This window comes from Anomaloglossus baeobatrachus, chromosome 3 (assembly GCF_048569485.1).
Source record: "Anomaloglossus baeobatrachus isolate aAnoBae1 chromosome 3, aAnoBae1.hap1, whole genome shotgun sequence".
NCBI lineage: Eukaryota > Metazoa > Chordata > Amphibia > Anura > Aromobatidae > Anomaloglossus > Anomaloglossus baeobatrachus.
In genome coordinates, this window is record NC_134355.1 from 170,679,853 (window position 1) to 170,704,831 (window position 24,979).

The 24,979-nt window shown below is 45.2% G+C and overlaps 1 protein-coding gene across 1 annotated transcript in view; it reads right to left on the reverse strand.

The window, feature by feature from the left end:
• VTA1 (vesicle trafficking 1) overlaps positions 1–20,769 on the reverse strand; it is a 264,360-nt gene extending 243,591 nt beyond the window's left edge. The window contains exon 1 of the mRNA XM_075338168.1: positions 20,593–20,769. Coding sequence (XP_075194283.1) covers positions 20,593–20,698 — 106 coding nt within the window. The 5' untranslated portion in view covers positions 20,699–20,769. The remainder of the gene's footprint in view (positions 1–20,592) is intronic.
• Positions 20,770–24,979: the final 4,210 nt, after the last annotated feature.

Consider the following 24,979-nt stretch of genomic DNA (forward strand, 5'->3'; position numbering starts at 1 on the left):
GGATCACTACAGCATCTTATCGCATGCAGTTTTGATGCGTTTTTTTGCCAGGAGGTGTAGATTGGGTGCATGAATATGGTAAGAAAATTTCAATCACCAAATCTACATTTCTTGGCCCAAAAAAAAAAGAAGAAGACCATTTTAATGCAGTCTTCTGCCAGGAGGTGCAAATTCGCTGCTTAGACCCGCAGGGGTGTTTTGGGGATTAATAAAGTTGTGAAAGAGGGGGTTTTTGGGGTATTTTATTTCAACTAAAGGATTTTTTTGGTATTTACTTCTACTTACAGATTAGTAATGGAGGTCTCAGTTCCTCCCCTCCTCCCCATTAGTAATCCAAAGCTTAGTATCAGCTGTGGGCTGTTATTAACCCCTTATTGTCCTGATTGCCACCACACCATGACAAATCAGGAAGAGCCAGGTAAAGCGCCACATCTAATGGATGCGACATTTCTGGGCATCTGCAGGCCGCTATGCTTAGGCTAGGGGGAAGGTGGCCCAATAAGCACTGGTCTCTCCAGCCTGAGAATACAAAGTCCCCAGTTGTCGGACTTAATCTTGGCTGGGTATCACAATTGGGGCGACCCCGTCATTTTTTTTTTAAACTATTTATTAAATAAATTAAAAAAAAAAAAAAAAAAAGCCGCACAGCAAAAATAAGCACACAGCTGGGGGCTGCAGCCTGTAGCTTTATCTGTGCTGGACATCATAATATGGGGGGACCCTACGCCAATTGTATTATTTATTTATTTTTACTGTACAATATAGACCCTCAGACAGCGCCTATGACACGCTGTCACTCAGAGTGGGGCGAGTCTGACTGCATTCAATCACAGACGCTGGTGGGCGGTGAAAGCAGTGCATATGCAATGAAGGCTAATTCACGGCCCCGGAAGTGAATGGGTGGCCTGGAAGCAGTTACAGCCGTGCAGGAGCTTCGGTGAATACAGTGTGCTTTGCTCCTATCCCCCTATCCCTTCTACCAATATTTTTAATCGCCTGATTCTGGCCCCCATAGACTTACCTGGAGACCGGAATCCGGCTCGAGTCCGAATTTTAAATACCAGATAACAGGGAACTGCTGGTCTCTATTATCTGTGAGTCCGCTCATCACTAGTATATACACATACAGTACATACACAATGGTTGCTGCCATCTACAATATGTACACACATACGGTACATACAAATTTTTCTCAGCTGCCCGTTAGTGTATATACACACACACACACACACACACACAGTATATACACAATGGTACTCTGCTGCCATCTACAGTATATAAACATACAGTACATACACAATTTTTTTCAGCTGCCATCTACAGTACATATACATACAGTACAATGGTACTCTGTTGCCATCTACAGTATATACACATAAAGTACATACACAATGGTTGCTGGGTCATTCCGTGTCAAGTGGACCAGTTTTAAAAATCGTCCCCACTCGACGTTCTCCGATTTTGCTGAAAATTTATAAGGATGTACATGTATGTTTGAAAAGAGGTTCTGCAAATTTTTAGGGCCAGATCTCAAATATATTGGGCACTGTTGACCTTTCACTGGAGGCCCCCCCCAAGCCTGCGGCTTCAGCTAAGAGGATTTTGCAAACTTTGGCACATAGCCATTAGAGTGAGCCATTACTGGCTATGATGCTGAAATTTGGCATACTAGCTCAACTTTTGCTGCTAAACGCGATAAAATTATTACCGGCTATGACAAAACAATATTTCGGCCGCAATTTTGTGTCAAAGTAGCTTGCAAAACGCCTCGCATAAAATTTATGCCAAACTTTGCCCATATATAACTCAAGACCAAAAACCAATAGTAACTGCTGCTTTACCCTGTACAACAAACATCTTCATGACTTTGCATTGCTGCAATATCACGGTCAAAGCATATGTATTTGTGGAAATATTCACACCCACATATGATGACAAACTTAAAAAAAACGAATTTTACCTATTTTTAGGTCAAATTTCCCAAAAAGGGTACCCCTAAAATATATTAATTCTGTTATCATTTGAAAGAGCACATTTTTCTCTACAAGGATCATTGCGGGGTTTTTTGGAGTCTCTCCATTTAAGAAAAGAAAAATGCCACTGAACATGGTGTTATTTATTAATACGCAATGAATGCTAACTGCACTATTCAAACCCTTGCGTTGGTCCATGGTGGTTATACCACAACCAATTCCCTAAGAATTAGTATTATAATCCTATTAAGAATTGTAATAATGCTGTCTTTCGAGAATTGGCAGCCCCATCGCCTAGGAGCCATGGCCGATAGCCGTGCAAGGCCAGCCGCGGGTGGTCTCTTTATCGCAGGTTCCAAAGCCTGAGGGTGGGTGTCTTTGCCTAGGATCCCAAGCCTAATATTGGGTATCTTTTGTTGGTTCCCAAGCCATAATGTTCAGTCTAAGTAAGTGGTCTGGAATTGTTGCTGAATTTGCAATGAAAGATGAAGGGTCATTTGACTCCCTTGTTGCAGTCCACACTTTCTTAACAGTAATTGTGGAGTATCTCAAGACTCATCAATGGGATTCATCATATCCACTACTTCAGTGATGGATCTGCAGCCCAGTACAAAAATTTTCTCAACTTGTGCCACCACAATGCTGATTTCAATATCAGCGCTGAATGGAATTTTTTTGGTACCAGTCATGGAAAGTCGCCCTGTGATGGGATTGGAGGGCAGCAAAGAGGTTGGCAGCTCGTGCCAGTCTTCAACGCCCAACTGAAAACCAAATACTGACCCCGGTGGATTTATTCAACTTTTGCAACGAGCAACTGCATGGAATCAAGTTTTTTTTTGTTCCAAAAGAAAAAATTGACGAAATACGGGTAGTTCAAGAGGAAAGGTTCAAAGATGGACATACAATTGCTGGAACAAGAGAAAATCACCAGTTTGTGCCAATTGATGACAAAAAGATTCGCATTTCAAGGGTGTCAAATGACCCTTCATCTTTCATTGCCCATGTAGATGGATCTGTCAGATCAGAAATGCCTTTTGTGCCAATTGCAAACCTCCAGCCAGGGCAATACATTGCCTGCATTTACGATAGGAACTGGTGGATTGGAAATATTTCTGAAATTTCAGTTGACGACCATGATGCATTAATACATTTTATGCATCCTCATGGAGCAGCTAGCTTCTTTCACTGGCCTGTGAGAAATGATACATGCTGGATTCCCGAGCAGTCGATCATTGCAATAATTCCAGCACCAGCTGCACCAGCAATGGGCCGACAATACAGCTTCTCTGAACCCATTATGTTGCAAATTCAGCAACAATTCCAGACCACTTACTTAGACTGAACATTATGGCTTGGGAACCAACAAAAGATACCCAATATTAGGCTTGGGATCCTAGGCAAAGACACCCACCCTCAGGCTTTGGAACCTGCGATAAAGAGACCGCCCGCGGCTGGCCTTGCACGGCTATCGGCCATGGCTCCTTGGCGATGGGGCTGCCAATTCTCGAAAGACAGCATTATTACAATTCTTAATAGGATTATAATACCAATTCTTAGGGAATTGGTTGTGGTATAACCACCATGGACCAACGCAAGGGTTTGAATAGTGCAGTTAGCATTCATTGCGTATTAATAAATAACACCATGATCAGTGGCATTTTTCTTTTCTTAAATGGAGAGACTCCAAAAAAAAACCCAATGATCCTTGTAGAGAAAAATGTGCTCTTTCAAATGATAACAGAATTAATATATTTTAGGGGTACCCTTTTTGGGAAATTTGACCTAAAAATAGGTAAAATTCGTTTTTTTTAAGTTTTTCATATGTGGGTGTGAATATTTCCAAAAATACATATGCTTTGACCGTGATATTGCAGCAATGCAAAGTCATGAAGATGTTTGTTGTACAGGGTAAAGCAGCAGTTACTATTGGTTTTTGGTCTTGAGTTATATATGGGCAAAGTTTGGCATAAATTTTATGCGAGGTGTTTTGCAAGCTACTTTGACACAAAATTGCGGCCGAAATATTGTTTTGTCATAGCCGGTAATAATTTTATCGCGTTTAGCAGGAAAAGTTGAGCTAGTATGCCAAATTTCAGCATCATAGCCAGTATAGAACTGTAATGGCTATGTGCCAAAGTTTGCAAAATCCTCTTAGCTGAAGCCGCAGCCTTGGGGGGGCCTCCAGTGAAAGGTCAACAGTGCCCAATATATTTGAGATCTGGCCCTAAAAACTTACAGAACCTCTTTTCAAACATACATGTACATCCTTATAAATTTTCAGCAAAATCGGAGAACGTCGAGTGGGGACCACTGGTCCACTTGACACGGAATGACCCTGCTGCCATCTACAATGTATACACATACAGTATATACACAATGGTACTCTGCTGCCATCTACAATAGATACACATACAGTACACACATGCAATGGTTATCTTCTGCCATCTATGGTACATATTCATATAGCACAGAGTATACATGCAATCGTTCTCTGCTGCCATCTACACACACATAAAACAAGTGTCAACAGGTGCTATGACTATTTGAAACACAAATAAAACAGTGCTGCAGCATTCTAAGGCTATGTGCGCACTAGGCGTTTTTGCCGCGTTTTTAGCGGCGTTTTTTACCGCGTTTTTGTGCTGAAAACGCAGTGACATTGCTTCCCCAGCAATGTCAATGGGTTTTCAGAAGTGCTGTCCTCACACAGCGTTTTTTTTTAGCTGCGTTTTTGTGGTGACCACAAAAACGCAGCATGTCAATTATTTCTGCGTTTTCCACTGCGTTTTTCACTCATTGAATTCAATGAGATGTTAAAAACGCAATGAATAACGCATATAGCCGCGTTTCTATGACTAAAAACGCAGCTATAAACGCAAGGGGTGGGTACTACAGTGACGTGTACAGGAAGAGGATTCCTTCTGTTGGTAAACACAGAAGCATGAATCCTCCCGGTACCGTCACCGCTGCCTCCACCTCCCGTCCTGTGCATGTCAGCTCCGTGCGGCGCCATGTCTGGGCGGGAGGTGGAGGCAGCGGCGAAAACCAAAGTGAACAGTAGAAAAAAAAAAAAATGTCATATACTCACCTGTCCGCAGGGTCCCGGTGCCATGCCCGCTCCCAGCTCCTCCCGGTCCCGCCGCTCTGTGTGCAGTCTCCCCGGGGCAGGACCTTGCTTGCAGGACCTGGCGGTGGATCACCTGATGCAGTCACCTGACGCATCAGCTGATCGCGGTGTCGCCGGCTTTTTCGCGGCCGGCCGGCTATCAGCTGATCCTGCCGTCAGGGGACTTCATCAGCTGATTACCGGCAGCTGCTGCAGCGATCGGACGGGATCATACTCCTGTCCAATCGATCGCTCCAGGAGCTGCCGGTAATCACCACAGCACATAAGTGAGTATTATTTTTTTTTTTTTTTTCTACTGATGCATCAGCTGATTGTATAATCAGCTTTTATACAATCAGCTGATGTGTGATGTGATTCAGGCACTTGATCCTGACACATCATCTGATCGCTTTGCCTTCCAGCAAACCGATCAGATGATATTGGATCCTGATTGGACGGCGCGGGACCCTGACCCAGGATTACTGCGGAGGGGGGTTTATTTCAATAAAGATGGAGTCACTAATTGTGTTGTGTTTTATTTCTAATAAAAATATTTTTCTGTGTGTTGTGTTTTTTTTTTATCATTACTAGAAATTCATGGTGGCCATGTCTAATATTGGCGTGACACCATGAATTTCGGGCTTAGGGCTAGCTGATAATATACAGCTAGCCCTAACTCCATTATTACCTGGCTAGCCACCCGGCTTCAGGGCAGCTGGAAGAGTTGGATACAGCGCCAGAAGATGGCGCTTCTATGAAAGCGCCATTTTCTGGGGTGGCTGCGGACTGCAATTCGCAGTGGGGGTGCCCAGAAAGCATGGGCACCCTGCACTGTGGATTCCAATCCCCAGCTGCCTAGTTGTACCCGGCTGGACTCAAAAATTAGGCGAAGCCCACGTCATTTTTTTTTTTTAATTATTTCATGAAATAATTAAAAAAAAGGGCTTCTCTATATTTTTGGCTCCCAGCCGGGTACAAATAGGCAGCTGGGGGTTGGGGGCAGCCCGTACCTGCCTGCTGTACCTGGCTAGCATACAAAAATATGGCGAAGCCCATGTCATTTTTTTTTTCTTTTTGGGCAAAAAACTGCATACAGTCCTGGATGGAGGATGCTGAGCCTTGTAGTTCCGCAGCTGCTGTCTGCTCTCCTGCATACACTAGTGAATGGAGGATGCTGAGACTTGTAGTTCTGCAGCTGCTGTCTGCTCTCCTGCATACACTAGTGAATGGAGGATGCTGAGACTTGTAGTTCTGCAGCTGCTGTCTGCTCTCCTGCATACACTAGTTCTGCAGCTGTCTGCTCTCCTGCATACACTAGTGAATGGAGGATGCTGAGACTTGTAGTTCTGCAGCTGCTGTCTGCTCTCCTGCATACACTAGTGAATGGAGGATGCTGAGACTTGTAGTTCTGCAGCTGCTGTCTGCTCTCCTGCATACACTAGTTCTGCAGCTGTCTGCTCTCCTGCATACAATGAACATTTTGAAGAAGGAAATGACATCAGACCTTTTTTTTTTTTTTTTTTCATCAACAATCTTTAATGGCATTGTGCACTGATTAAAAACGCAGTGAGTAAAAACGCAGCAAAAAACGCACCAAATCGCGGCAAAAACGCATGCGTTTTTGCCGCGTTTTTTTTAGCCGCGGGTGCGTTTTTTAGACAAAAACGCACATAAAAACGCAGCGTGAAAAAAACGCCTAGTGCGCACATAGCCTAAGTGCTCAGATAAATGTAAAAATAGAATATATGAAATTTTAACTGCATTAATGCTGTATGGAATATACTTAGAAAAATTAAGATAGTTAGCGCATAAATTGGACAATTCATGTGAGCCCATCAACCCCGGAAAGGAAGCAGTAATGCAGTTTAATTCTCATTCTATATTTCCATATATCTTAGTGCTTACTGAGTGCTGCTGTATTCTTGATTTTGTGTTTCGTTTAGTAATAGCAGCTTGCACCTGTTCACACTTGTTTTGTTCTATTTGGAGATGCCGGTCAGTTTTTTTGTAGTATATCACTGGAGGTATCGACTGCTTTAGTTACTGCTCTCCTCCAATCTGCCCCACGGTGTTTTCAACTAGTACTGGATCCTATCTGCCAATAAAGTTGTAGACTTTAAGTCATCCAGAAAAGGCCTGGAACAACTTGGGGCCCCATCAAAAAAGGTCACCTTGCTGCGGTTTATGCGCTCACATGAATTGGCCTATCAATGTGCTAAGCACCTTCATTTTTCTAAGTATATTCCATATAGTATTAATGCAGTTTAAATTTCATATATTCTATAAACCTGTACAGAAAAAGGAGTATTGAGCCAAAGAGTGACGTCTAAAAACACAAAGTTTATTAAAAAATGATTATAAAGCAAAACATAAAAGAAGAGGTCGCTCAAAATAGATTCCAAAAGAGTGTACAAAGGAGATATAAATACACAAATATATGCTAACTGCGACAAAGGTAAGAACACAGAGTGTATGTGTATTAGGCCTCTTTCACATATCAGTATTTCATCAGTATTTGGATGCCAAAAACCAGTAGTGGAACTTACAAGGAACTATAATTGAAAGACTGACACCTGTTCTGTGTTTTGGAGACACTCCTGATTTTGGCATCCAAATACTGATGACACACTGATGCAAAATACTGAAGTGTGCAGAATGCTTAATGTGTGCGCTAGGACCACACAACTTGCAATGGAAGAAAAAGGTTTTGGAGCACGAATGACATGTAATTCTCATAGAATCCACAAGGTGACAGTAGAGTACCAAAGAAAAATACAAGATGCATATAGGAATACATCTGAATACAATGCAGAAAAACAAAAGTTAACTACAACATAGAAAATGTATCACCCTGAGCAATGGACGTACTGCATACAAGATGCTAGTGATCTATAAAGGTGAACAGATAGTGGTCAAAGATGTAGACGAGAGCACAAGAGGGGCCCATGAAATCACTGCGGGCTGCCATCATTAATTGGCATTTTGATAAGACTTCAGGGGGGATCTAATATAACATAACAACATGCTGTAAATTAAGGTGTTATCCAAAGCTGGGCATCCTATTCTTATCTGCTAAAATGCCACAGAAACTGAAAAACACATATCTTTACATCCTTGGATAGAAGCGCTCCTCCAATGTTGGCACTGTGAGAGCCGACAGTCACGTGACAATTTTGTTATGTGCCCGCTGCAGTCAATCAGTGGCCGTTGATTGGCATCAGCTTTCACTATTTAAAGGGAACCTGTCACTAGATTTGGTGACTATAAGTTGCGGCCACCACCACCGGGCTCTTATATACAGCATTTTAACATGCTGCATATAAGAGCCCAGGCCACTGTGTAGAATGTAAAAATGACTTTATAATACTCACCTAATGGGGGTGCGGTGCAGACTGATTGGATGGACGTCTCCGTTCTCTGGTACCGGCGCCTCCTCTTTCGGCCACCTTTGTCTTCCTTCTGAAGCCTGGGTTCATGACGCGCCCTATGTCATTCATACTAGCTGGAATTGAGGTCCCGCGAAGGCGCACTACAATACCTTGATCTGCCCTACTCAGGGCAAATAAAAGTGCGCCTGCAATGCCAGCTACTGTGGATGACGTAGGACACGTCATGCACCCAGGCTTTAGAAGGACAACATAGATGGCTGAAAGAGGCACGGATACCGGAGAACGCAGACACCCATCCGACCAGTCTGCACCGCCCCTTAGGTGAGTATTATAAAGTGATTTTTACGTTCTACACAGCGGCCTTGGCTCTTATATACAGCATTCTAGAATAATGTGTATACTAGCCCAGTAGTGGTGGGATTATAGTCACCAAATCTGGTGACAATTTCCCTTTAATAAGAGCAGGCATACTGCAGAGAGAAACATTTTACATTTTTAATTTTATGTCAGGCACTCAAAGTCTTAGGGTCATAGGGTTTAATACCCCAAAACAAAGACGTGATTTCTCGAAAACTGAAACCCTGATCTCTAAAAGAAACCTAGGTGATTAGCACAGTAGAAGCATATCTTAAACGCTCTACAGTAGAGGTCTCCAACCTTTGGCTTAGGAGCCACATGTGGACTATAATGTGTGGCTCGCGGCTGTCTGCCAGCTGAGTGCATTAGCATCAAGTCAGACAAATAGCTGTGAAGATCATGTCTCCAGATGGTGACTTATGTGAGTATTTCCGCACAGTAGATAAGATCTGGAAGCGCATAAACTAGATGTGGGGGTAATAGGATAATACTGTCAGAGCGAAGATGGAAGCTGGAGGAGATAATGTGGAAGAAGTGTTTGACACAAAAATATTGAATGGGAGTAAAGTACAAACCCCTGGATATAAGTATACTGCCTATATGTAAGAATGGCACAAGGTGGCAGACTGCCTTTAGCTATTATAATGGTAATGGGGGATTATTACTAGCGGGGGGAAAGGAAGGGTGCTGAATGTGGCTCATGACCATCTCTCAAAGCTTAAAGGGAATCTGTCAGCAAGTTTTTGCTATGTAATGAGGACAGCATGCTTTAGGGGTTAAAAACAGATTTTAGGCTGTGTGCTGTTTACTTGCAATGATTATGGCACTAAAACAATCTTATCATTGAAAGAAACGTCCATCCAAAAAAGTAAGATTGGCAGTACTCTGCGGTGTGAGAAGTTTTAATGTTGCTTCATGCAAACAGGTAAGACAACGAAGCAAGTACAAACGCCAAAACGTACGTCGGGATCAGAATCAGTGGCACTAAAGCACCTTACCAGGTATGCATGCACTAGGCAGTGATTATGCACTCAGCACTTTAATGCTCTTCTAAATTAGTTAGGCCAGATTGGATATGGTTTTTACAGTTGACCGTCATCTCTGGACTTTTCATGTGTAGTAAAGGTCTGCCCTCTAGTGGGATATTATAGTCCATGTGTCATATTGCTTATGAGTATTATGCTACAGAGCTGCATCAGATTGATTTCTAAAGGACTGTGTGACCATTAAAGTATTATAACAGTACTATGGATCTATAGTGATTGTTTTTTTTTATTTAATCTTTACACACATTCATGCCTGTTTTGTGAGCTGTGCTTTTGTAAAAACGTTTTGAGTGTATATTGGACTTTTTCAAAGTGCTGTGGTCCCATTGTGGCTTTTCTGCCCTGTACCTGCTTTTTTAAATCAATATTTTTATACTGTGTATTTGTCATTTTCTTATTAATAAAATAGATTTAATTTAGTCATGTTGCACAGTTTTTGTATATGATTAATAAATGATAAATCATTGTAATCAGGATCTCTTTTCCTACATTATGAGGTAGCAAAAACCTGCTGACAGATTCCCTTTAAATCGTGTTCTGTAATGTGACTCTGAAGGTGCTCTAGTAGGAAATCATTTTAATCATCCTCTACAGTTTGATAGGTATCATTTCATATGTATGCAATAAAACATTTGGTGGAAAGCAGCGATCAGTGAATAGTATGGATGAACATGTCAGTGAAAAATATCATCTCAATGCAACCACACAATTTATATAATAAAAAAGTTGAGTTTTCTACTTTACCTGTTCTATAATTGTGGTGACTGCTCTTAGGCGCCACATTATTGTAGGCATACACATATTCCCCTAGCATAAATGAATTACCTTCCCATGGTTGAGTAACACTATCACATGATAAGCTATTCACAGGTTATATCACTCATCAGAAATGTTGGTTAATAACAATAAACAAAGTATCTAATAGCAGAGGTCTGCTGACCTTTTCCCTTGTGACACACTGTCACCATGGGGGAATGTATGGCACTCCCTGCTGAGAAACCACTGCTCTGACTGACACAACATCCTAGTCACACAAGGTAGCGCATCACACTGGTCTGATCATATCTGCTAACCAGCCACGGGGTGCGCACAGGCTCAGCTGCATGCTCTGGCCCCCTCACTGGTGACTGACAGCACTGGCTGGCCTGAGCATACCTTGCAGCCAGTGCTCACGCCAGGTAGGCCAGGGCTGCCGCAATGCGGGGACATGCAAATCCAGTATGCAGAACAGGGCAAGCACTCCCTGATCAGTCTAATTAGCGTATTGTTGGGTTTGCATGTGTGGACGTTAAATAACCGTCAATTAGCTACATACAAACTAATCAGCGGTCATTTAATGGCGGACATCAATTCTAATACAATCATTTTATGTGCATAAAATATCATTAGCGATGAGTGAGCTTTAAAATGCTTGATTGTTCAATACTCGAATCGGGCAGGTCGGATGCCCGGCCTCCCGTACCGAGAATAATGGATGTCAATGGGGAAACTCTACAATTTTTCCGGCAGCCCCTAACAGGAAGGCTGAGGGGCAGGGAAATCTTTGAGATGGATAGAAACAGCTCTCAAATGGAATGGGAGCAGCATGGGGAAGACGCCTGGATGACTGCTGGGAACAAATGCTGTCAGAGTATTTCACAGGGAAAAAAAATGCAAAGAAACATTCTTTCCTGTATAATGAGTTGTATATAAGGTAAAATTAAAAAGAGGGGGGGGGGGGCGGAGAACCACACCTCCCTAACTCTTTAATAACCAGGCCATGTCATATTTTCCCGTAGCTTTCGGCTACAGTAAAAGACATAGTGGAAGGGGAATAAAACTAATAAAACAAGTAGTTACCATGTAAACATAATTTTAACATTGTACAACCTTATCTGTTCATGTGGTGTGTGAGAGACATGGCGAGACACATTCTGTTTAATTAATGAAGAAGGGACACAAACTCACAAAGCCTATATGGACAATGCAAGAACTGGCAAAAATTAGGAGGAGGGATTCCAATACATCCTATATTAGACATAAGGGGGGCCTCATACACATTTTGTTAAAATTGTTATATAGTGGGAATCCTAAACTCATAAAGCCTATGCACTAAGTGAAAGGGCTGCCAAAACTTTGGAAGGACTGCAATATACCCTGGAAGACACGTATAGGAGGGCCTCAGGAAAAAAAAAAAACTTTTTTAAGCAGTGGGATTCCTAGACTGGTAAAGCCTATGCACTAAGTGCAAGGGCAGAAAAACATTTAACCCTGGGGCGTATACATTTATATATGTAAGAAAATTGTAGAGGTAGGCCTAACACACATCTTGATAAAATTATGAAGGAGGACATCATACACACAAAGCACAAATTAAGAGCAAGGGTCGCATGATGACCCTCTAAAAATTATGGAGTGGGGGCTGTTTACCCTCTTAAAATTTGGAACAAGGGTCGCCTGATGACTATGTTGATGTGGTGGACGACGACAAGAAAAAAAAAAAAAAAAGAAACCATGAACCATATACCCTTTCTTGGGTGGGTAGGGGTGCACGAGAATACATAAAAAAGAACATTTGAATTGGCTTTAGGTTCCGCTGCTGTCATCCAGCAGGCAGAGGGGGAAAGCGCGGTCACGCAATTATGGGCGGTTACTTTGTAATGAAAATCAAAGCGCCGCCCATAATCTAAAGCCTGCGCACACGTCACCAGCGGTGACAATGGGCACAGTGCTCATCCACGAGAAATAGGCACTGGGCATGCGCGGGGACCTCTGGAGCACTGGGCGGCGTCCACAGCTATGGAAATGAGCGATGGGGGACGGCCTAAAGTGGCAGGAGGCAGAATAACGGACACCAGAGACCCCGCCCCCGAGTCCCATTTACAGTATCTGAATACAAAAAGGCACCACTTTATAAAGTCTTTATTTTGGTCAGAAAGGGGGCACAATAACAACTGGAACCTTGCTAGAATGCAGCCCAGGAGCTGCAGAGGGGGAAACTTTTATGTTTAGTGCAAAATTTCTGCTGACAGGTTCCCTTTAATTGTGAGCAGCGAGTGTTTGAGTAGACACGGAAGCGGGACAGTTACACTGATTATGGCATCATTGCCACTTACCATCTTGGTTGATTCCACAAAGTTTTGTAAAACCTCATAGATATCAGACATCCATGCCCACTCATCAGTGCTTATGTGCGGAGGCTGATCAAAATACAGTCGGGCTGACCAAAATACAGACGGGCATGTTGTAGCCGATATTCAACTACTGCCCTCTGCTGCACACAAAGGCCTGCCATCATGTGTAATGTGGAGTTCCAGCGTGTGGTCATGTCGCACACTAGTCAGTGAGCTTACACTTGCAAGCGTTGCTGCAGCACTGACAAACTGGTGGTAGCTGTAGTTGACAGCGTACAGACAGCATACCTTCACAAGTCGCTCAGGCAAATATGGGTAGGTTTTCAGAAATCGCTGAACCGCTAAGTTGAGCACGTGGGCCAGGCATGGTACGTGTGCGAGCTTGCCAAGCTTCAGAGTCACCATCAGGTTACGGAAATTATCACACACAACTGTGCCTGGTCGTAGGTTCAGCAGCGAGAGCCACAGATCAGGTCTGCTATAGCTTTCCACAACTCTGTGGCGGTGAGCTGTTTGTCACCTAAACAAATTAGTTCCAGCATAGCCTGTTGCAGATTCACAGACGCAGTGCTGCAGTGCTTCCAGCATACGAACGATATAGACGATGTGCACCAAGATAATTCAAAAATGGAGAATGAAAAGTAGGAGGGGGTGCAGGAACTGGAAGAGGAAACCCCGATGGAACTGGGGTCTGCCATACTCAGCGTCGGTATCAAGTGTGTCGTCCCAGGATCCAACTCAGTAAAGGCCTTCACAAAGCTCCCCAATGTGCTGTCAGGGAAATGAAGTGGCCCTGGCCACAAGCCTTTGTCCACATGTCGGTCATTAAGTGGAACTTCCCCAATAACTGCGTTTGTCAGGGTATGGGTGATGTAGTGGGACACATTCTGGTGCAAGACGGGGACATTACACCGGGAAAAATAGTGGCGGCTGGGTACCGAGCACCAGGGAACGGCCGCCACCATGAGGTTCCAGAAAGCATCAGTGTCCACAGGCCTAAATGGCAACATTACCAGGGCAAGCAGTCAGGAAATGTGCCCAATTAGGCTAGTTTCACACTACGTCTTTTTAACATCCGCTGAAAACGTTTTTTTAGCGGAAGTACGGATCCTGCTTTTACAGCAAATAACGTATGCAAACGCATATGTTATTTTGCAGGATCCTGCACTGGATATTTAGGGGCGGGCATTGGAGTCATGTGATCGGGAGTGAGGGGAACTAGACTGGGAGGAGGCTTCTGACAGCTGCAGACGCTGGTAACCAAGGTAAACATCGGCCTTGGATACCCGATATTTATCTTGGTTACGAGTGTCTGCAGCTGCTAGGAGCAGGGCTGCCTGCACGCATAACCAACGTAAACATCGGGTAACTAAGAGAAGTGGTTACGCGATATTTACCTTGGTTACGAGTGTCCGCAGCTCTCAGGTGGGAGAGAGAGGAAGGGGGAAAGACAGAGAGAGAGAGGGGGTGAGGGAGGGAGTAGAGAGATAGACAGATCACTGGAGACTGGTTCTGGGCATGCTCAGTACTTTCTGGGCATGCTCAGTACAAAAGCAGGATCCTGTTACAACGCAACTGAACGCATTCTGCTAGGCAGGATCCAGCACTCATTGAAATGCATTGCAGCTCGCGGCGCAATGTGAAGGATCCTGTGAGATGCGTTATTTTAACAAAGCAAAAAAACGCTACATGTTGCGTTTTTGAAACATGTTAAAATAACGCAAAAGGACGGATCCTGCGTCTAACGGACGCAAACGCATGCAAACGCAGGTGGACGCGAGTCCATTGAAAATGCATTGAAGTGAAAACGGATTTGCACAGGATCCGTACTTCCGTTAAAAAAACGTTTTCAACGGATGTTAAACAGACGTAGTGTGAAACCAGCCTAGCGTTTCGGCCTGTGTTTGGGTGTTTGCATTGCAAGGAAAAAAAAACAAAACAAAGCATGGATAGATAGGTAGATAGACAGACAGTCAGACAAATAGACAGACAGATTTTATAGCCATTGACCAAATAAGTAATTTAAAGGGAAAAAAAAAAAACAACAGCATGTGGGCCCCCACTCATTTTTGATAGCCAGCAAAGGTAAGGCAGACAGCTGTGAGCTGGTAATATTAGGCTGGGAATGGTTATTGCATCCTTTTCAGCCTATGGCCATGTGCGCACGTCTAAGTTCTGCGTGACAAATATTCCACAGCGTTTTGTCACTGCATGTGCATTTCAAAACGCAGCCGAAAAGCTGCGTTTTGGAATTATTTTGAATGTGGAATGGATGCAGAATTCATACATGCTATGTGCGCAAGTAGCGCTTGTCCCTGCAGAAATTTTTGCAGCGATTTGAACAGCACACATGCGCTTCAAATCGCTGCAGAAACAGTCCGTAATGAAGAAAAAAAAAAAGCCGATTTCATGCGCTCTGACTGCAGCCCCTCCCATAGACAGAGCGGGACCTGCAGGCAGAGCGCAGGAAAGAAGTGGCGTCACTTCTTAGAACACGCGCTTCGGGCAGCAGCCGAAGTGCTGCGCTCTAATACGCCACGTGCGCACGTCTCCTGCATAATCTTCATAGATTATGCTGGGGACGCAGGACGCATGCAGTTACGCTGCAGTGCAGATCGCAGCGTAACTGCATGGAAATACGCAACATGCGCACATAGCCTAATGGTTTATGAGGTTGATGTTAGCTGTGTAGTGTCTGCAGGCATTAAAACCTGGTGTTAGTAATGGAGAGGCATCTATCAGACACCCACATAAATATATTTTAATAAACATTCCCCAAAACTTTCCCTTATTTACCATTTTTTTTTTTTTTTTAATAAAACACATACTGCTCCATCGTAGTCCAGGTAATCCGCTGTACTCCAAAAAAGGATATCTGGAAAAAGAAGCCACAAACATACAAATACAGCAATAAAATAAGACACCTACCCATGTTCACCACTTTATCCAAAAGAAAAATATTCCCAGCTGATCCGACGTAGTTAAGAGTAAATCCGACGAAGAAAGTCTATGGAGCATCGTTCTGACACTCCATAGACTTTACTTACAGGCAACTGTGGGTCACACTGTCCTGCGGGAGACCAAGGGCCTCTGAACAGAGATATCAGTAACATTACTGCTCATTAGAGGCACCAGGGCTCAATTGCAGCACAGAATGAGCCGGAGTGACCTGGTGACCCTAATGAGAAGTGACATCAGTAACGATACCGCTGTTCAGGGTTGCTGAGTCACAAAGTCACGCTGTGCTGCGTGTGAGACACAGCGCCTCTGATGAGTGATAATGTTACTGATGTCACTGCTGTTCGGAGGCACCGGGTCTACCGCAGAGAAGGGTGACCCAGAATAAGCAAAGTCTATGGAGTGTCTGAACATTGCTCCATAGACTTTGTTCATCAAATTCGCTCTGGACTACGTCGGATCAACTGGGATTTTTTTCTTTTGAATAGAGTGGTGAAGAAGGGTAAGTGTCTTGTTTTATTTCTCTGTGTTCGTATTTTCGGGGTTTTTTTTCAGATATCCTGATTTGGACTATGGAGGAGCTACATGGGGTTTTGTTTTTTGTTTACAAAATGGTAAACGAGGGAAAGTTTTGGGGAGTGTTTATTGAAGTAAATTATTTTTTTGTGCACATGAGTCTTTTTTTTAAATGGATTGATGGGTTAATAATGGGGGTGTCTGATAGACACCTCTCCATTTCTAACAGCAGCGCTTGATGCCAGCTGTCACTACACAGCTGGCAAGCCCATAAACCATAACCCCGATTGCCACTGCATGAGGGAAATTGGGAGGAGCCACGACAAAGCACCAGAATTGGATCTAATGTGATCCGCCACTTTAAGGGCGACTGTAGGCTGGTATTTTATAGGCTGGTGAAGGCTCAATAACCATACACCTTCCCAGCCTGATAACACCAGGGAGCAGCTGTCTGCTTTACCTTTGCTGGTTATCAAAAATGTGGAGGTCCCGACGGTGCTTTTTTTTTTTTTTTAAATAATTTATTGAGTTAATAGCAGTAAATTCTATCATTTATGTCTCTCGCTCTATCACCTTTGCACATATTTTACACTTAAGAGGTGATTTTAATTCTTTGAATGCATTTAATTCTGGTCTATATCACACGGACAGGACCTGGATGTCCCCTGATCCAAGTGAAAACAAGAATGTATGATACTGAACACCTACTTTAATGAGTATGCATGCGAAAGTGTCTCAAGTATCTTGCAAAATGGAAACCACACATACTGGAAACATGGACACGTAAAGGGGTCCTAGATTAAAGCTTCTTGACCTGCTTCCAGAGTAGAGTGTGCCAAGCATCGCATCACCAGGTCTTATATAAGACCTGATGACGCAATGTGGCCAACATGGCTACTGCATTACTATATGAAAGGCAATCTCTGCATGTTGATTTTCTGTTTAACAGCCACGAAACATGAGGGGCGGGGACTCGAGCATGGCTCTCGAGCACTCGAGATACTCGATAGAGTGAAGAGTATGCCCGAGTACCCAAATGCTTGATTGGGTATTGAGCAGTGGGGAGCATAATCACGCATCACTAAATATCGTGTTTAAACCGGACGAGGTGCTGCTGATAATGATTTTTAACCCCTTCACGACCATGGACGGATATATCCGTCATGAAGCGTGTCCCGTTAAGCCCCGCCCCCTGCCGCAGGCAGGCGGCGGTCGGCACACATCAGCTGTCTTCAACAGCTGACATGTGTGCCTGCATGGTGCGAGTGGAATCGCTTCCACTCGCAACATTTAACTCCTTAAATCTCGCTGCCAAAGTCTGGCAGCAAGATCTATATGCGCGCGGCCATGATTTTTACTCACCGCCGCCCCCACTGGAAGTCACGTGCGTGATCACGTGACTTTCGGTGGTTGCCATCGTAGCACAGGGTCATGCGATAACGCCTGCAGCTATGAAGTTTCACTTTCGTTTTCCCTAGGCCGAGAGAAACAGGAAGTGACTGAATCTGCTGTTTACAGCTGTATAGCTGTGATCAGCAGATAGATAAGAGCGATCGGATTGCTGATCGCTATAGCCTCCTAGGGGGACTAGTGAAATAAAATAAAAAAAAAAGGTTTAAAAACCAAACAAAAAACCCTAAAAGTTCAAATCACCCCCCTTTGAAAATGAAAGGGTTAAAAAAAATAAATAAATATACACATATTTGGTATCGCCGCATTCAGAAATGCCCGATCTATCAAAATATAAAATCAATTAATCTGATTGGTAAACGGCGTAGTGGCAAAAAAATTCCAAACGCCAAAATTACGTTTATTGTTCGCCGCAAGTTTTACGCAAAATGCAATAACAGGCGATCACAATGTAGCATCTGCGCAAAAATGGCACCATTAGAAACGACAGCTCGAGATGCAAAAAATAAGCCGTTACTGAGCCATAGATCCAGAAAAATAAGAACGCTACGTGTTTTGGAAAATGGCGCAAAACGTGCGCCACTTTTATTGGACAAGCTTGTGAATTTTTTTTAACCCCTTAGATACAAGTAAACCTATGCATGTTTGGTGTCTACAAACTCGCACCGACCTCAGGCATCATACCCACACATCAATTTTACCATATAGTGAACACCGTGAATAAAACATCCCAAAAACTATTGCCATCACACTTTTTTGCAGTTTTTCCACACTTGGAATTTTTTTTTGCTGTTTTCCAGTACACCATATGGTAAAACTTATGGTTTCAATTAAAAGTACAGCTTGTCCAGCTAAAAACAAGTCCTTATATGGCAAGATTGATGGAAAAATAAAAAAAAAATTACGGCTCTCGGAAGAAGGGGAGCAAAAAACAAAAACGGAAAGTGCCCCAGGGCTGAAGGGGTTAAGCAGGCTGCAATTAAAAGAGCACACAAGATTTTCCATGATCTTAAGTCGCATCCATCTGAGCATCTAACTTCTCTTATAAGAACAAGTACCGAGCATGGTATTGCTTGCTCATCCCTAATGGTTCACATTGTGAAGTCTTAATAAAACAAGCAAAATTGCAATTTACTGCTCATTGCTTACGTTACTGCCCACTTTTCAATTCTGTCAGTGGTGGCCGATCACTTAGACTATGTAGCAAGTTCAAGTTCTTTGCTATAAAGCTTACAAGTACTGACCGCGGTCAGCAGTGACGTCACTCAGGTGAGTCCTCCACCTGCGGCTCACTTTAGTCGCATCCTGATTTGTGGTCACAGGTGGAGGACTCTAGCTGTGACCGGAAATCACCTCAGTGATGGCACCGCAGATCGCGCTGCTCACTTCAGTCACTCGAGTGATTTGCTGTCACAGGTGAAGGACTCCAGCTGAGGCAGCAGCCAACCTGAGTGACGTCACTGCTGATAGTGTGGCTCACTTCAGTTGCTGAGTGGAGCTCACAGCGAGCAGTCATGTTCTATGGCGCTCGCTGAGAGTGTCAGATGTAGCTGTGCTGGGAGCATCGGGGGACCTTGTGTTGATTATGTAGGACTTGCAGGGGTGTTTTGGGGGGGGTTAATAAAGTGATGACAGAGGGGGCATTTTGTCTTATTTCAAATAAACGATTTTTTGAGTATTTGTGTTTACTTTAACTTACAGATTAGTAATGGGGGGTGTCTCAGACGCCTGCCATCACTAACCTAGGGCTTAGTGGCAGCTATGGGCTGCCATTAACCCTTTATTACCCCAATGGCCACTGCACCAGGGTAATAAGGAAGAGCCGGGTAAGGTCCCAGGACTGTTGCATCTAATGGATGCGGCAATTACAGACGGCTGCTGGCTGATATTTTTAGCCTAGGGGGCTCCCAATAACGTAGGTCTCCACAGCCCGAAAATTTCAGCCCTCATAGACGCCGGTGGGCGGGGAAAGCAGTGAATATATACGAGCCTAATGAGTGCTAGCAGTGAATTTGTATGAGCCTAATGAGCGGCCCCAACAGAAGAGGCCGTGGGAGCAGTGTAACAGCCGCGCCGGTGATCGGTGAGTATGAAGCGGAGAGAGACTCCAGAAGTGATAATTTCAAAGAGAGCAATGTCAGTGAGTTGTGTTTTTGGTGACAAAACTGGATGTACTACGCATACAAAATGCGACCAACTGGTACCATCCATTTTCCATCCCCCCACTGAATTCAATGAACTAGTGACAAAAACCCAAAAAGAATGCATATGCTGACAGAAAAACTGCAACATGCGCATGGAAATTGTGATTTCTCAGACTTTGATGGGGAAGTAAAAGCATGCAGCTTGTTATTGACACAGCAGTTCAAAACAAAGACGAAAACAGAGGGGGAAAAAAGCGCAACGTGTGCATAAGGCCTGAGGGCTCCCTGTCACAGGGCAACCCAAAACCACTGAATGGCCAGTGAGCAAGGAAGGGAAAAGCTCTCCTGCCTCGGCCAGCCTATGCAGCATGCCAGGGGGCGCTGTGTGGGCACTATGGGGGAGCAGTGGAGCTGGAGTCACTAGGGCATAATCTGGGTACTCAGCGCTGTACGGTGACATCACTGGGCCCCCAGGACCGGCCCCGAGGATGGTGCACAGCGGACAGAACCGGGGCATGTGATGGCAGACTTAGTGAGGACGGTGAGCTGGGCAGTCAGTGCCATAGTGCAGGCTACTCACAGTAATACGCCACCACAGGGTCCCTCTTGTCGTGCTCTTGCGCCGTCCTCAGGTGATGCTGCAGGGACTTGAATTGCGGAGGTAAAGGGGACAGCGGAGCCGCCATTGCTGTACACCAACAGACAGTGACAGGAGGAAACAACACACGGCGCACACTTCCGCTTCCGCCTGTGTGAGGACACCGTGTGACGTCACGGGGGTGGGAAGAGTTAGAGGCGGAGCGGGCGGCAGTGTCACAAGAGGGAACCCCTGAGGCGGAGCAGCTGCAGAGCACCGGGTCTGACAGCCGGTATAGACACGGACCGTAGTGTAGAGTCCCTAGCCGGGCCCCTCCGCGCACCGTGCCGGCTCTGCCATAGGCTATAGAGCTGCCGGCAATATCCACAGTGAGAACCGTGTCTGAGGTGCCGGCTCTGCCATAAGCTAAAACGCTGCCGACCGGCAATATCCACAGTGAGAACCGTGTCTGAGCTCCGGCTCACCGCACGCTGTGTCAGTCCGGACAACACTCACACGTCAGTAACGTGTGTAATGCGCGAAAAATATATGCAGCATATGTCGCGCCCACGGCCGGACTGGGACTAAAATTCAGCCCTGGCATTTGGGGTGCACAGGCCCACTTTTCGCTTGGTGAATGTCTAATATTTCTGCACTTGTATATGTGAGCACTGTATGGCGCTATGTGACACTGTATCACTGTCACACTGGCATTATGTGAGTACTGTATGGCAGTATGAGTACTGTATGGCACTATGTGACACATTGTTGAAGTGTGTAGCAGACCTTGATGTATTTTCTGCTCTTTGCTTCCCTGATTTGTGGATTGTTCCGCCACATACCTGTGTCCTAATCACTCTACAAGCGCTGCAGTCACTACAGGGGATTGTACCTGTGGGACAGATCGAGGACTGATATCACACTAATTAGTCCTTGATTATTGACTAATCACACACACTACAATGCACCCTCATTACCCACCTTCACCCCCCCCCCACACACAATACAATACAATGCACGCCCGTTCCCCCTCTCCCCCCACACACTCATTACAATACAATGCACCCCCTTCCCCCCCCCCCCCCACACACACACACACACTACTACAATACAATGCACCCCCATTACCCCTCCACACACACACACACACAATACAATGCACCCCCAATACCCTCACACACACAATACAATGCACCCCCATTACTCCTCTGCACACACACACACATATAATACAACACACTACAACACACACACTACAATGCACCCCCATTACCCCTCCCCACACACAGTACAATGCACCCCTATTACACACAATACAATGCACCCCCATTACCCAAATACACAATACAATGCACCCCCATCTCACACACAGTACAATGCACCCCCAACACACACACACTACAATGCATCCCCATTACCCTTCCCCACATACACACACACAGTACAATGCACCCCCATTACCCCTCCCCTCCACACACAGTACAATACACCCCCCATCACCCACTAAACACACACAATACAATGCACCCCCCCCATTACCCCTCCTCCCTCACACAATACAATGCACCTCCCATTACCCTCCTCCCTCACACAATACAATGTACCCCCCCATCACCCCCTACACACACAAATTACACTACTCCATCACTACACACTCCTGCGCGCCCACCCTCCCCTCCCTCGAAATACAGTACTACCCCCTCTGCCTGTCACAAAGCTGTGTTCCTTCACAAATGTTCCCCGTTATGTGTCCTCAGCCCCCCCCCCCACTCATCACCATTAATTAAACCTGTCTTCGGCTCCTCCATGGAGTGCTTACTGCTTCCTCATGTCTCCTGTATGGCGCCCGCAGCACTGTGATGACATCAGCAAGGTGCTGATCTCATCACGTTGCTGCACGTCGGGGGCAGGGCCCAGTCCCGGCGCGCTGTTCAAATGTATTTACGTCTGAAACACGCAAATACATTTGCATAGGAAGGAGGAAGCTGCGGGCACCGCCACTGCCGCGCTCCTCCGCAGTGTGTGCATGCCGGGCCGGCACAGCGCTGCCTCCTGGTCCCGCTGCAGCTAGTGTGCCCGGCATGCACACACTGCTGAGGAGCGCGGCGGTGACTGCAGATACAGCGGCCCACTACAGGGACTGGCCCATCTGACATTTGCCAGAATTGCCCTATGGTCAGTCCGGGCCTGGTCGCGCCCAGGGATATGGGATACTCGGTCCGGGCAGAGTCTCTATGGGGAATGTCACGGTGGTGGCCGTTACCCGCTTTTGTGCCTTGGGCCCTTTTTGTAATGGGGATATTTACAGGGAATTGTTGAATAAATTTTATACGTGACGCCGCTTGTGGTGTTGCGGCTAAGTATAGGGAGCCGCCGCTTCAGAATGTCTCTACTGGAGCTGGTGGTATTGGTAGCTAGAATGGTAGTCCCTCCGCAAGTAGGGTTTTGCCCCAGAGAGTGTATGGTGCAGTGGGTGTCGGAAGAATGTAGTCCACACAGATGGTTAGTGCAACTGGTTTACACACTCCTCGTAGATGTTGACTGGTTGCCCGAGGCCGGCTGGTTTTGCCTCCAGGTCCCCTTCGTCCCAGTGCCAGTTCAGTACTCTGGTACCTTCTTCCCCTGCACCTGTCTCTGGTAAGTGGGTCCCCATGGTATAGAACAACTGGTGGTCCCCGTTCTGTGGTTTGTTCACTTCTGTCCGCCTGACGGTAGCGTGAACCCTGTGGGATTGGAGTCTCTGGTCCTGTCCCCAGTTCTCCCTTTGCTACTGAGTCTTCGGATTCTTTAGGGTCAGCAAGGTTCTTGATGGTCCCCTCTCTGTGCAGGTGTTAACAGGTGGGCTTGGAGCTCTTTCCTGTCCTAGGGTCCTGTACCCCGTCGGTGCGTAGTTCCGGGAGTACTCCATCGGCAACTACTTCTCCTGGGAACCAGGTCACCATCAACCCGAGTCAGGACGTCGCTTCACTTCCACCTTCACTCTTCTACTGTCAACTCTCTACTGACTACTCTCCACAGTCTGCCGCTCCCACTTGGTCAACTAGTACACTGGACTGGCTCTACCTCTAGGCGGCCATCCATTGGTCCCACCCTAGCTGGGCACCATTGTATGGGGGATTGTTGGGGAAAACTGGGATTACCTGGGTTTTTGTTGGTATCGGCACTGGGGTTCTGGGTCCCTAAGGGGGTAGGCCCTGCTTACTTGTGGGGATGCAAAACTTTGTAGCACCCTGATGGCTTCAGGGGTGTTACATAGATTATAGAATATATATATATATATATATATATATATATTCATAATCGCCAGTTTCTGTAACCATATTCCGGTATGCACCGCGGCACTGTCAGTTGCGCAGGAGCAGCTCGAACTGCGCCTGTGCAAGTGACATACACGTCACCACAGCTTCTGGGCACGAACTGCGCGTGTGAAAGTAGCGGTGATGTCGCCGCTCTTCCCACACACGAGCAGTAGCAGCCGCGTCTGGTACTGCGCCTACATGGGAAGAGCGGTGATGTCACCGCTACTTGCGCACGCTCAGTTTGTGCCCGGAAGTTGCAGTGACGTGTATGCATACGAATAGTGGTGCTATCGCAACAATACAAACAAACGTTGCCAAAAAAAGTTCATTTTACCGCACTCCCGATGCCGGGCCTATTTCTAGTATATACAGTGCCTTGTGAAAGTATTCGGCCCCCTTGAATTTGTCAACCTTTTCCCTCATTTCAGGCTTCAAACATAAAGATAAAAAAATGTAATGTTATGGTGAAGAATCTACAGCAAGTGGTACACAATTGTGAAGTTGAACGATATTTATTGCTTATTTTAAATTTTTATAAAAAATAAATAACTGAAAATTGGGGAATGCAATATTATTCGTCCCCTTTAAGTTAATACTTTGTAGCGCCACTTTTGCTGCAATTACAGCTGGAAGTCACTTGGAATATGTCTCTATCAGTTTTGCACATCAAGAGACTGAAATTCTTGCCCATTCTTCCTTTGCAAACAGCTCGAGCTGAGTGAGGTTGGATGGATAGCGTTTGTGAACAGCAGTTTTCAGCTCTTTCCACAGATTCTCGATTGGATTCAGGTCTGGACTTTGACTTGGCCATTCTAACACCTGGATACGTTTATTTATGAACCATTTCATTGTAGATTTTGCTTTATATTTGGGATTATTGTCCTGTTGAAAGGCAAATCTCCATCCCAGTCTCAGGTCTTTTGCAGACTTCAAAAGGTTTTCTTCAAGAATGGTCCTGTATTTGGCTCCATCCTTTTTCCCATCAATTTTAATAATCTTCCCTGTCCCTGCTGAAGAAAAGCAGGCCCAAACCATGATGCCACCACCACCATGTTTGACAGTGGGGGTGGTGTGTTCTGGGTGATCAGCTG